At 19.2% G+C, this 14,568-nt stretch overlaps 3 protein-coding genes across 6 annotated transcripts; 1 reads left to right on the forward strand and 2 right to left on the reverse strand.

Moving 5' to 3' along the window:
• Positions 1-1,204: 1,204 nt before the first annotated feature.
• LOC102680222 (ras-related protein Rab-40C) lies at positions 1,205-3,279 on the reverse strand. The gene is made up of 4 exons (XM_006623031.2): positions 2,780-3,279; positions 2,169-2,362; positions 1,723-1,945; positions 1,205-1,656 (listed from the first exon to the last, which is right to left on the reverse strand). Exons 1-4 carry the CDS (start codon positions 2,937-2,939, stop codon positions 1,349-1,351), a joined length of 885 nt encoding a protein of 294 aa, XP_006623094.1. The 5' UTR covers positions 2,940-3,279; the 3' UTR covers positions 1,205-1,348.
• An 860-nt stretch (positions 3,280-4,139) lies between these two features.
• Positions 4,140-7,403, reverse strand: LOC102680357 (developmentally-regulated GTP-binding protein 2). Of its 4 annotated transcripts, none has more exons than XM_006623032.2 (5): positions 7,247-7,403; positions 6,427-6,734; positions 5,859-6,289; positions 5,467-5,668; positions 4,140-4,474 (listed from the first exon to the last, which is right to left on the reverse strand). In XM_006623032.2, the coding sequence occupies exons 1-5, from the start codon at positions 7,308-7,310 to the stop codon at positions 4,388-4,390; spliced, it is 1,092 nt and encodes a 363-aa protein (XP_006623095.1). In that variant the 5' UTR covers positions 7,311-7,403; the 3' UTR covers positions 4,140-4,387. The 4 variants fall into 4 exon arrangements, with proteins under 4 accessions (XP_006623095.1, XP_006623097.1, XP_006623096.1 ...); XM_006623034.2 differs by lacking the exon at positions 4,140-4,474 and adding an exon at positions 4,928-5,152; XM_006623033.2 differs by lacking the exon at positions 4,140-4,474 and adding an exon at positions 4,928-5,157.
• Positions 7,404-7,496: 93 nt separating this feature from the next.
• LOC102680772 (eukaryotic translation initiation factor 3 subunit L) lies at positions 7,497-9,575 on the forward strand. The gene is made up of 3 exons (XM_006623036.2): positions 7,497-7,668; positions 7,744-9,204; positions 9,373-9,575. The coding sequence occupies exons 1-3, from the start codon at positions 7,648-7,650 to the stop codon at positions 9,505-9,507; spliced, it is 1,617 nt and encodes a 538-aa protein (XP_006623099.1). The 5' UTR covers positions 7,497-7,647; the 3' UTR covers positions 9,508-9,575.
• Positions 9,576-14,568: the final 4,993 nt, after the last annotated feature.

Raw genomic sequence — 14,568 nt, forward strand, 5'->3', positions numbered from 1 at the left:
AATAGCTGCTTTTATATACACATTTATAATTTAATTTGAATTTTACATAGTATAAATACATTTGATGCATTTTCTTGATATCATATAATTTTTAAAAAAACTATCATTAGATTATTATTACAGATTGATAAATTTTATACAACAGATTTCTATGATTTAATTTAATGATGATAATAACAATAATTTTCTTATTAAAACATTAAAATAAGTATTATAAACAAAAAATATATTATAATAAAATTATAAAAAACTTAATAAATTAAAACACTATTATTATATCACTGATATTAAGAGATTATAGTAATCTATTGTAGTAAAATTTATCAAAATATGATTACAGTAATTGAATCTATATTTATATTTACACAATACATATTATAAACTTATACTGTACAAATAAAATAATATACAATTATTTTAAGTTATTTAAATAAAAAATAATATTTGTATTATTATGATAAATGTAATTCAATTATACATAATAAGTAAATCTTTAAAAAGAACAGAAAAAAAATTAATAATTGTGTAATATTATTTTGGATTGCTTTGAGATACATACTTTGAGATACATATAAAATAGAATTTCAAAAATAACATATTAAGATAAATTTCTCTATTCATTATTGAATATTTAAAAAATAATATAATTTTTAAAAACTTTAATGATTATGATTTCAAGGTTTATTTTCACGTATTCTTATTTAATTAGCTGCTCTAAATTATTAAACTTACATTAATTTTAGTCTACACCACAACCTTTGTAGACTTAGTGAACTTGTACTTTGCTTCAATATTTCCTGTTTTAATATACATTATTTATTAGCATAGTTTAAAAAGCAATTTAAAAAGCATTGTTCATCAAAATTTAATGGAAAGAAGAAAAAAATATTACATAAAGACTTAACAAAATATTAATACAATTTATATTACTTATTATATTTTATTAATGTATTCTTCTGCAAGATCTTTCATGAAAAATATCATGTAAACTATTATTTCAAATATTATTAATAAGATTTATATATAAAATCATAAAATAATGATGAAAAATTATAAAATAAGTTCTTCTTGAATTTATTGTTATTCTATTTATATTGAAATTTAAGAAAATATTACATAAAAAGAATTTTAATATTAAATAATCATTAAATTAAATATAAAGTATCATGATTATTTCTATTTCTTAATTAAGCAAATTATTTTGTTTTTTATTTTATTGCTAATATTTCATGCTATTAAAAAAAAAATTTATATTTTTATTTTTTGTGATGGCACATTTTAAAAAATTTTTTTATGTCAAAACAGGAAAGAAAAATTAATATTTACAATTATAACTTTAAAATTATTCTCAAGATATTGTGCAAGAATTACGACCAACACAACTGGTACGAGAATCTGTTATACTACCAGGTGAACTACCTGGAGTTGATAATCCATTATGGCCTACACCAACAAAACGTAATTTTCGATGATGAGAACCTAAACTTTTACTAGAGCTCAATGATCTATTTCCATTATAACGTAATTGTGACGTAGTTGTCATTGCATAAGATTTTAAATGAGATTTAATAGATTTAGGCAATGGAAGTTGATCAATACCATAAACTGTTGTTCTTGCAACTATTGCACGACATGCAAGTTCTTGAAGACTGAGAACTAAAACATAAGATGATATTCATATCAGATTTTTCTGAAATAATAACAAAAATTGAAATGCATTACCTTTATTAGAGCGCCACAATCTTTCCATACCATTACGATGTAAAGCCATTCGAGAAAGTTCAGAAAAACTTTCACGAATATTAAAATCACAGAGAGGTGAAACTTCAAAAAATGCCATGTGATTTTTAGCTGCATATGCTTCAGCATCACGTTCTCCTACTTGTCTTTTAAAAGCTAAATGAAGACGATTACCAACAAGTACTTTTGGTACTCCAGGAGCATGCTACAATATAAATAAAAATTAAATATAATTTTGATATATATTAATTTTTATTTTTAAAAAATAAATTTTAAATTTGATTAATAGTAATTGTATTTAATATTTAAATATCTCAAAAAAATTAGTTTAAAAAAATGATGTTAAAAAATAATTTATTTTTAATATATTTTGTATTATTTATAATACATATAAATAAAATTAATCATTTAAAATAATTTTTACATACTTCTTCAACTTCTTTTAGCCATCTGTCAATACCATCAAAAGACCATTTATTGGTAATATCATAGACTAAGAATATACCTTGAGCTCCACGAGAATAAGATCTGATTATTGTACAAAATCTACCCTGACCTGATGTGTCCCATAATTGTAATTTTACTCTTTTTCCATCCAGTAAAATAGTAGTAGTTTTATATGCTAGAAAATAAATAATGATAATTATCCATAAAATAAATATATAAACATAATTCATATAATGTTTTAATAAATAAATAAATAAAATAAATTTAAAACTATTTGTATAAAAAATGATATAAAATATAATATAAAATATAAAAATAAATATAAAATAATATAAAATAAATATTATTATATAAAAAATTTCATTATAAATGTTAATAAATAATTTTCAATAACAATAAATAAATTCTGGAATTTTTTCTTATATTGTTAATAATCATTATTATTCAATTTCAAATATAATACAATTAAAAATGAATAGCACTTTATTATAATGAATTCAATATAAATACATTATTTATATTTTTACGCAAAATTAGATTGAAATAGAAAAAATAATTTAGAATAAATAATAGAAAGAAAAATTCTAAATACCACTGCCGCTGCAAAACGGAGATTCGGCAGCACCGTCTTCAAGTCCACTCAAGATTTCTTGTTTTCCAACGTCACTGTCACCCACCAGCAAAAATTTGAGGAGGTAATCGTATTGTTTTTCTTGACGAGACTTCGTTGTGCTGGCCTCACCTGCAGCCATAATAATCCTGTATTGGAAATCCTGAGCATACTGCAAACAAACCTCTATGCACTGATCGCTCTTTTAACGCTTTTTGTATCTAAGGATCCGTGGACGGATAAACTTTTTTAATAAATTGTTATTGCAAATCAGACCATGTTTCTCTCTTCAACCCAAAATTCTTTTTGCACATTAACAATATTTCTTTATAACATTTCATCAATGACTATTATTCTTTTAAACAAAATCATAACAAAATAAGAATGAATTTCCATCATTTTCCACTATATCATCTATTTTATGTTTAATTGTTTAGTTGAGGTATCTACACTTAAAATTATCGAAGGTTAAGTATGTTCGTTAAGTAACTAACTTTTAAGGCTATATAAGAAACCATTATCTAGTATCTTTTCTAGTTTTATTACTAGTTATTTTTTCTTATCTAGTTACTTTAATTATTTATTAAAAAAATCTTATTATCATCTATTGATAAGAAATATTATTCTTTTACTAAATAAATAAATAAATAATTTAATATAATTTAATTAATATTGCAATTCAATCCAAAGAAGATATTATATTTAATTTTTTTAATAATTTAAAATAATTAAATTAAAATTTAAGTTTTTTAATATTTAATTTATTTTAATCATGTTAAATTTCCATAAATCAGCCAATTTTAGAAAAATAATAATTTTAATTATTAATAAATATATATATATATATTAATAATTTTAAAAAAATTGAATAATAAATATCATTGAAATAAAATTATTAATTGTAAAATAGATTTTTATGTAAAATAATAATTAAAAGTGATAATTTATTCAAATTTGAATATTTTTATAATAATAATCATATTTAATGTTTGAAATATGCAATAAATTTTTTTAATAATAAAAGATTTAAAATATTAAAATTTTGAATACAATTTTATATATTTTTAAATCAAATTATAGTATATAATTTAATAAATATTAAATATTATAACTTATATATATTTTTTTGAAATATTAATATATAATAAATTTCATTGATTAATTTAATTTATGTATTTATTTATTCTTTTTTATGTAAATATGCATTATAATAATATATTTATACATAAGTTATAATAAATACATAGAACAGACTGTTTTTTATTTTTTGAAATATATTTTTTAACAAACATAATATATGATTATCATATAACTAAATAAAAAGAATAACTTTTAAAATTATTTTTATACATGATTGATATTTATTAAATTTATTAAATAATTTCAATTTTTAAAGTATTAAAAAAGATTTAGTATAAATATTTCTTTCTTATACTAAATAAAATAAATCTAGCATTTAAGTTTTAAATGACAATTCTTTTTCTCTCTTTCTCTCTTTTTTTTCCAGCAAACATGTATAAAACGTATAAACAAAATTATATAATATTCTACTTTTGCTATTTTCACAAATAATTTATAATTATATAAATTTTATTTTTTAACTATTTGAATAACATCTTCATCATGCATAATATGTTGTAATCCAACTCGTTGGGGTGAATATTTGGTACTTGTACCCTGAAAAATAATATATTTATAAAGATAATATGCATTTTAAAAAATTTTTTTCTTTTTAAGATGTTTTTAATTTTGAAAAATTATATATATTTTTATGTATTATTTTTTATAATTTATTATTTTTATTATATTTACATATATTTTGGAAATTAACAAAAAAAAAATATGCATAGAACATACATTAATTATTTTATATATTTTATAATTAGAATATATATTTATTATTATATATTTATAGTTATTTGTAATTGTTGTTAAATAATTTTTTCTTTTATTTTTTTATAATTATTTCATAAAAATAAATATTATATTATAAATAATAAAAATAAATAATTTATTAAAATGTTATTAAATTAAAATCTTTATTATATAAAATATTTATTATTAAAGTTATTAAATTAAAATCTTATTATTAAATTAAAATCTCTGATTATTAAGACGATATTTTACCAATTTTTTTTTTGTTCTAAAACAGTGCTGTCCACTGATGGGGCCCTTTACGCGGTTTTATCTCCCTTTATGCTAGTATTCAAAAGTAGTGGAGTAATTCATGCATTTCCATCTTCTATGAATTCTTCAGTCACATTTCCTCATTTTATATTCAATAGCATATGTTATGTTCAGTTATTAATGTATTTTCTTCAGCTAAGACCAAATATAATCAATCCTTTTATTTGACTGTTCTGAAAATAATCGATTAAAGTTTGAATTCTATATATTAGAGATAAAAATCTCGCACGAAATAACACAGGATGTAGATGGAGCCCATTTTATTAGCAACTAAGTTTGGACAGCACTGATCTAGAAAAATATATATTTTTTTTTTTTGATATTATATTATTTTTTTTTTATTTATTCTAATAAGTAAACATAATAGTTATAAAATCAAAATTTTCTCATTTTATTAAAAAATATTAATCAATAATTATAAGAAATATAGGTTATAAATATAAAAATATAAAAATTAAATATTTATTACAAATAATTCTTACCCAAACAAGAGCATATTTAAATTGTTGAGCAAGTGTACGATGAATTGCATGACATACATGTTCTACTGTAACTCCTTTTCTTAATATTAAACCATCTTCAAAATCAGGTGGTTGACCAGGTTTTTTTGTATAAACTCTTATTAAAGATAAATATTCCCATAATGTTTCAAGAAGAAAGTCCAAATTTAATTTCATATTGCAACTATAAGAAAAATGTTAAATTATTTATATTATTTATTTATATTATTTATTATTTATATTATTTATATTTATATTTTTATATTTATATTATTTTATAATTTTTTTTATAATTGGTTAAATAATACAAAAATTAAAAAAAATGAATCTTTTTAATAAATAAAAATATTTAAAAATACATGAAAAAATTTTACCTAACTACTACACTATTAGGCTGCCTGGCAATTCTATCCACTTCTTCTATTGATATCTGATCTATTTTGTTATGTACATAAAGACATGGTAAATATACTCTGTTAGCATTAATTACATCAATTAATTCATCTGCACTACAATCTTCGCGAAATAGAACTTCTGCATTGAAAATTTTATATTCATGTAAAATCATTTGAACTAATTTTTCATCTACTTTTGTTAATGGACATGTTGAGTTAAATGCTAATCCACCTCCTTTCTTTATCTTGAAATATATGTTTGGCTTTTTTTTATTAAGTCGTATACCAACTGATTCTAATTCTTTTTCTAAAAGTTGTCTTTGTACATCTTGTTTAGTAGCATCTAGCATCATAAGAACTAAATCAGCTGTTCGTGCAACAGCTATTACTTGTCTACCCCTTCCTTTACCCTAAAATATTTATAGATATAAAAATTTTATATATTATTTTTATTCATTGATATAAAAATTATATATATATAATTATAATTATAATTATTAATTAAAATTATATTAAATAAACTATATTAAAAAAAATTTGTAATTACCTGTGCAGCACCTTCAATTATTCCAGGAAGATCAAGAAGTTGAATATTAGCTCCTTTATATTCAATAACACCAGGTATACAAGTTAATGTAGTAAATTCATAAGATGCTGCTTCAGATTCTGTATGTGTTAATGTACTTAATAAAGTAGATTTTCCTACAGAAGGAAAGCCTATTAAAGCTACTCTTGCATCTCCTGATTTTAATACATCAAATCCTTCTCCTTTTTCAGATTTTTTTGGTGGTTCTAAAAGTTGTGATCTATATTTCGCAAGTTTTGCTTTCAATAAACCTAAATGATACTCAGTAGCTAAAAATTAATTAATAAATTAAGTTAATTATCAATAAATTTGATTTTTATAGGAACCATTATTTTAAATATTATGATGATAATATTATGCTAGATATTAAATTATTATCAAATATTATAATTATATTAATTTCAACTATTATCACATTAAAAATGTATATTGAAAAATCTAATAAAAATATAATAAATAAAAATATTATTGAAATATTATTAAAAATTAATTAATAAAAATAAAAACATTTTTTCTAGATGAATATTATTAATAAACTAGTATAATATAAAGAATAATAAAGATTTATTATAAATCAATTTTAAAATGATTTATTAAATTTAAATTATTATATTTTATAATAATTATTTAATTTTAATTGAAAATAAAATATTTTATATCAAAAATTATAAATTTTTAATATTTTATAATTTTTTGCATATGCTACAAATGCACAAGCAAATGTACAAATACTTTTACATAAGATTACAAAAATCATTATAGCTTTAAAATATGAACAAACCTTTATTTTTTTGTGTCCGAGCAATTTCTTTTTCAATTTCAGATATTTTTTCTAATATTCCCATTTTAATAAAGTAACAAATGTACAATAAATTTACATTTACAAAAATGACATACCCTCTTACGCGTGGTGTGCGTGATAATATAAACCATTTACCATAAACAATAAATTATTAGAAGAACGTTCATCGTTATTCAATGACGCCATCTAACAGTTTAATATAAATGTTGAATTTTATGTTCAAATATAATTTGAAAGAAGCATATCTTAAATTATACTAGTTTATGATTATATTATTTAGAATAATTTGTGCATGTAACTTTTTTCCTTTGGATTAATTTATAGATTTTCAAAAGAAGGTTGTATTAAATATTTTACATAATTAGATAAAAGTAATAATCATGTATGACGATTACAATGAGGTAAATATTAATTAAATAAATGTTTATATTATAATGTTATTATGCCAATAAAAGTATAATTTAAATTATTTTTAGTACGATGCTTATGATGATTATGGACCACCAGATGTTCATAGCGATCAATATGACAGATTAGGTTATCGCCAAGTACCAGAAGTTGTACGAAATTTTTTAGTATTTTTGCGAAATTGTATAAATGAAGGAATGATTTTTGAAATTCAAAATCTTTATGAAACAACATTTCCAAAAATTTCAGAACAATTATTTGATAAATCTTCTTGGCCAGATACTCAAACAATTGCACATATAGTTGACAATGATCCAGTATTTCTTACACTGTATAAAGAACTTTATTATCGTCATATTTATGCTCGTATGCAAGGACCAACATTAGAACAACGTCTTGGTTCTTTTTATAATTATTGTGATCTTTTTAATTATATTTTACGTCCTGAAACACCAGTCCAATTGGAATTACCTGATCAATGGTTATGGGAACTTATTGATGAATTTGTTTATCAATTTCAATCTTTTACACAATATCGTGCTAATTTATCAAACAAGACACCTGAAGAAATTGAAAACTTAAATGCACATAGTAAGACATGGGATGTATTGTGTGTTTTAAATGTCTTACATTATTTAGTAGATAAATCAAAAATTAAAAGTCAATTAGAAGTATATGCAAGTGGTGGAGATCCAGATTCTGTTGCTGGTGTATTTGGAAGGCATTCTTTATATAAAATGCTTGGATATTTTTCTCTTGTAGGATTGTTACGTTTACATTCTCTTTTAGGAGATTATTATCAAGCAATTAAAGTATTAGAAAATGTTGAACTTTATAAAAAAAGTGCATATTCACATGTTCCTGGTTGTCAAATATCAACAGCATATTATGTTGGTTTTGCTTATATGATGATGCGTAGATATGCAGATGCAATTAGGACTTTCTCTGGTATATTATTATATATTCAAAGAACAAAACAATTGTTTGCAACACGAAGTTATCAAAATGATCAAATTAATAAACAAACAGAACAAATGTATCATTTATTAGCAATTTGTCTTGTTCTTCATCCACAATGTATAGATGAAGGATTACAACAAGCATTACGTGATAAAAATTATCATGAAAAAATGTATAAAATGCAATATGGAGATTTAGTTGAATTTGAATCATGCTTTCTATTTGCATGTCCAAAATTCTTGTCTCTTACACCGCCAAATCCTGATAATCCAAATGAAGACTATGTTCGAGAAGCAATTAAACATCAAACTCAAGTCTTTATGGATGAAGTTGTTCAACAGAAAATGTTACCAACAATTCGTTCATATTTAAAATTATATACTACTTTACCGTTAAGTAAACTTGCTACATTTATGTGTAGTAATACTAGACCTGATGAAAATTGGGATTTAGATAAAGAAGTTAGTGCATTAACTATTCATCTATTATGTTTTAAACATAAAATGAAAAATATTGTTTGGACAAAAGGTGCATCAGGATTAGATGGAAAATTTCAATCTGGTTCAGAGGTATTTTATAAATGGATTATGTATTTATAAAAATTATAATTATTATTATTATTATACATATTATTTTATATTATTATATATATATTATTGATTTAGTTTTATACTTTAATATTTATTATTTTTTATATTTACTAAAACTAAAAGATTAATTCATAATATTTATTATAGCTGGATTTTTATATTGATCATGACATGATTCACATTGCGGATACAAAAGTGGCACATCGTTATGGAGATTTTTTTATTCGGAAAATTCTCAAATTTGAGGAATTAAATCGCAAATTACATCATATAAAAATTTAAGTATGTCATTTCAATGATATATATTATATAAAATAAAAAATTGATAATAAATATATTATTTGTATGATAAAATTCAAAATCAATCACCATATTAATTGATAAATTAAATTTCATCATTTTAATAAATTTAAAATATTATGTATAACATATATTTATTTTTTACTTCATTATTAACATAATATAAATTCTTAAAATATATTTTATCTAAAATATGCTAAAAATTAATATGATTAACAATCTCTAATTTATTTTATTTAAAATGAGAGATTAAATAATAATTCTAACAATTTCTCTAGCATTTTTTCATGTTTCATATATAGCATTTTTTAAAAATATTATTATGTTAAAAATAATATTTCCATTTGTTTATAAATTTTTATAATATATTTAATATGAAAAAAATGATATATTAAGATATATTAAGATAAATTACTATTAACTATTTTACTTATTATTGATTTAGTATATAATATAATATAACATAATTTACATTACTTTGCATGTTGTTAAATATTAGAAATTGAATAATATAGATAATGTTTTCAAATTATGAAGGTAATGAAAAAAATGATTTCCTCTTTTATTACTGGTATTAGCTCTCTCTCTTTTATTACTGGTATTAGGTCTCTCTTTTTTGACTCTATATATTTTTTCATGGAAAATAATTTATAGTTATAATTTAATAGTCAAATAATAATAGCGTAAGATAAGACTATTCATTTCTTTATTTAATTGTTTTCTTAACATAATATTATTATAATAGCGTGTTTTTATTATAGTTAAACATTTAACAATATTTTGTTTACAATTTATTCATTCATTCATTTCTAAATAAATATCATTAAACATTGAATATTGAGCGCTATTTTAAAGACAAATTGAGATGCATTTTTATTTTTATTTTATTTTCTAAATTTAATGCAGAATTTTCTATATCAATTAAAAATGACAATAAAATTATATTACTTAATTTACTTACCACATTGACTAACATAATTTTATTATCGATTGTTCTTTCATTATTTATGGCATTTCCCTTTTTTCTTTTATTATTTTCTTTATTATTTTACTGTCTTATATACAATATTTTATTTTTCACTAAAATGAAAAATTTTTTAAATTTTCTTTAAAATTTATAATTTATTTCAATATTTATAGTGGATCAAGCATAATAAGCATAATAAATATTGTAACTATAGTATAGTTTTTCTAAATCTAAATCTTCACATTGCAATAATTTCTGTGAAAGAAAAAAAAATCTTTGCATTTTTTATAATATTCATCATACGATATGTTACATTAGATTTTTATTATATCTTTAAAAAGACCTTAAAAAAAGAATATTCAATATAATAATTAACTTTGGATAAAAGTTCTCCAATTAGTTTAACTTATTACTATGCAAACAGAAAATCTATAAACACTTTCTGCCAATGAAATTAATTTTAATAAAAAGAAATTCTAAGTTTTTAATTCTATCATAAAGTGTCATTTTATTCAAATGTAGATAAATGTTTTTCATGTCATAACGAATTTGATTCTAATTGATACATAACAGAAATAAATTCTTCATCTTCTTCAAATATCAATAAATATCTAATAACTCTCTAATTACTAATATTTACAAAAATTAGTAAATTTTATAATTTTTTTTTTTTTAGATTTGAAATTTGTTTTATTCCATGTAAAACTTAAATCACAAAAAGTAGATATTTTTTCATTTTTTCTAATTTGATGTAATTTAGTTACTTTTCCTAATTCCTTTAAAAATCTTTTTCCAATTTGATGCATTTAATTCTAATACATTAAAGATATAAAAAATATTTTCTTTTTTTTTTTTTATTATTAAAAAGATTATATTAACTAAACTTTTTAATACTTAATGTATAACCGAATACATTTGTTAGATAGATGTTTGTAATTTTATATCATCTATATGGTTTCAATAATATAACTATTTAATTATTTAACTATTTAATTTTTGTTCAGCTATTATAAAATAATAAATAAAATTCATCTTCATTGCTAATATCTTTATATTGTTATAAATTATATAATATTATTTTTTATCCAACTAATCATTCTTTCAATTTTACTATTGCTATTTGGTTTTCAACTAACTATTTGGTTTTCATGAGAACTTTTAGTTTATATTTATAAGTTCAATTATAGCATTTAAATTGATTTATTTTCATTTTATATCCTTTGTTCTTTTATTTTTTGATTTTTTATTTTTTTTCTAATTTTGCTAATATAATAATTTAGCTAATATTGATCTTGGATTGTTCCTTATTATTATATTATAAATGAAATGAATGATAAATAAAATAAATCTAATATCTGACATATCTTTTATATTTATATGTTTTTCTAAATTTTATGGTTTCTTGAATCTTTAATTCTTTTTAATTTCTTTTTGGTAAAATTTATAATATATTTAAAATAACTTAAATTTATATTTAGAATGTAATCCTTATAAATATTCTGTGGAATATGAAAAATGTTATTTTCATTCTATAATGTAGCAATTTCTTGACTGTGTAATATAATTTATAAGAAAAAATATATTATGAACATAATTTTTTTGTTCACATTTTTATTACCATTGTTATATTTATATAAACAATATAAATAATGCTCTTATTATATCTAGATCTAGATTTTCGTTTTGTAAATAAAGGGACAATTTAACAGATGTTTTAAATTGTTATAAAATAATTTTATAATTGTCATGATTTTGTTTATTTTTTATAATATTTCTTAAAATAAAATTATTCTATAAATTTTTTTTTATCAATGTTTATTCATATTTATCAAAGTTAATTATTATTTCTGTTTATTTTCATTTTGTTTATTGTTTGAACATTTATTATATCATTCACTATATCATTGTGCTTTGGATTTTTCAGTTAATCGCATATTTTTACTTTTAATTTTGTATATATATTTGTTTGCTTTGATATTTCTTTATCTTTTTCTTTTAATGAATTTTCTGAATTTATATTTTTACTTGAACTAAAATTCCTATTTTTCTTTATTTAATGTAATTCTCGTTTAATTTTTCATCGCTGTTTTTATTTGCTTGAAAAAAAAATAATTAGTAGAACAAATACAATTATAATGGATATATATGGAATAAAATATTAGGAAAAAAAGCAATTAAAATATAAAAATTCATTGTTATTAAATTATATATAGTTATTCTTATAAAAAAGAAAAAATATCTTTTATTATAATTTCATAATAGAATAAAAATTAATAAAAAATTAGGGAATCAATTGAATTTTAATAATATATTATTAAAAAAAAAATGTATAAATGTATTATTTATTAAAATTTTTTGCAAATAACTAAAAATTTCGAAGAAAACTAAAATTAAATCAATTGTTTATATATGAATTAAAATCAATGAAGAAAGAATTAATCGGCAAATTGACCAATAATATTTGTAATCAAAAGTTTTTTATATTTATGTATAAATTATCAATATCAATTACATTAAAAAATTAAATTTATTTAGCTTTTCCAAGAATATTTTATGTAAACAATATGTTGTATGAGAATTTATTTCTGCATCTATATCTTTTGAAACTTCGGAACATTCACTATTTGTTGGTTCAACTTTTTTATTTCTGCAATTTAAAATATATAAATTTTTCATAAGAAGTATAAAATTAGAAAATTATATGCATATGTTTTATTCTATGATTTTATTCAAAATATTTGCTATCTTACTCAAAAATACTTGTTGTATATTTTTCAGGTATTTTTTCAATTATTCCAGATTGCATTATATCCCATGAAAGATCCATAATACTAGATATGCATAGTAAATTAGTTATACTTTGTAATTTTTCATCAGAGTTTTCTTTACTTTTTTTTTGGCATTCAATTTTGTTATTATCTTTAAAATCTATTAATATGAAAAATAATATATTTAAAATGTTAAGAAATAATAAAAAGTATAATTTATTAATTTATAATATTTATCTATACGATGAGAAGAAATGTAAGAAATATAAGAAATATAAAGAAATATATTAATGTTCATGAAAATAATAATTTATTTAAAAATCATATGTAATATTTATAAGATATATAACATATATAATATTTTTTTCTTAAAATTGAAATGTATCATTTTGAAAATGTATCATTTTTAAATAAATTTATTAATGTAAAAATATAGATTTAAAAAATTCACGAAAGCAGTAAAAATCCACATTTTTTATATATTTTTTATATTGATTTGGTAAAAAAATTTTCTATTAAAATTTACATATTACAAAAATTTTATTAAATTTTTGAAAAAAATAAAGATTACTATAATTAAATAGTAATACATAAAGATTTTAAATAATTATACTATATTAGCATGAATAATGTTTAATTCATATTACAAGTGAAATTCAAAAAATAAAATGTCAAAATAAAACGAATATCAAAAACAATAAAATTGTATTGAAAATTTCGTTTTTGATAAGATTAAATTTTTTTTAAATAAAATAATATATTTTTTATGGCATCAATTGATAAATTGACATTTTTTATAAAAAATATATTTATTGTGTCCAAAAATCATTAATTTAGAAAATATTTTAATTTGAAATTTGTAAAATTTAATATATGAAAGATAAAGAACACAAAAGCAATATTCTATCATATTCTTCATAGCATAAAAAATAGTAATATTTAATAAAATTTAACGAATCACTATCTTATGTAATATATAAAAGCTGATCAATTAATACTATCAGGAATGCATATATAAACAAAATTTTATATAATAAATAAATCTTTTTTTGCAAATAATTATTGAAAACTAAAACCATTTCACATATTAAAATTCATAGAATGTTTAAACTTGTTATAAATACATATTAAGAACTATTAAAAAAAATTCTGGTTATCAATACGAAATTTGGAGAAAGAATAAAGCAGGATGGATTTTAGATTTAAAATTTTAGCTTTAAATATTTATTAGTTTCTGAAATATTAATAAAAACTTTTAATATTATGATCTTGAAATACTACATACATAAAAATATATATATATATATA

The sequence above is a fragment of the Apis dorsata genome, unplaced genomic scaffold, assembly GCF_000469605.1.
Source record: "Apis dorsata unplaced genomic scaffold, Apis dorsata 1.3 scaffold_808, whole genome shotgun sequence".
Classification (NCBI taxonomy): domain Eukaryota; kingdom Metazoa; phylum Arthropoda; class Insecta; order Hymenoptera; family Apidae; genus Apis; species Apis dorsata.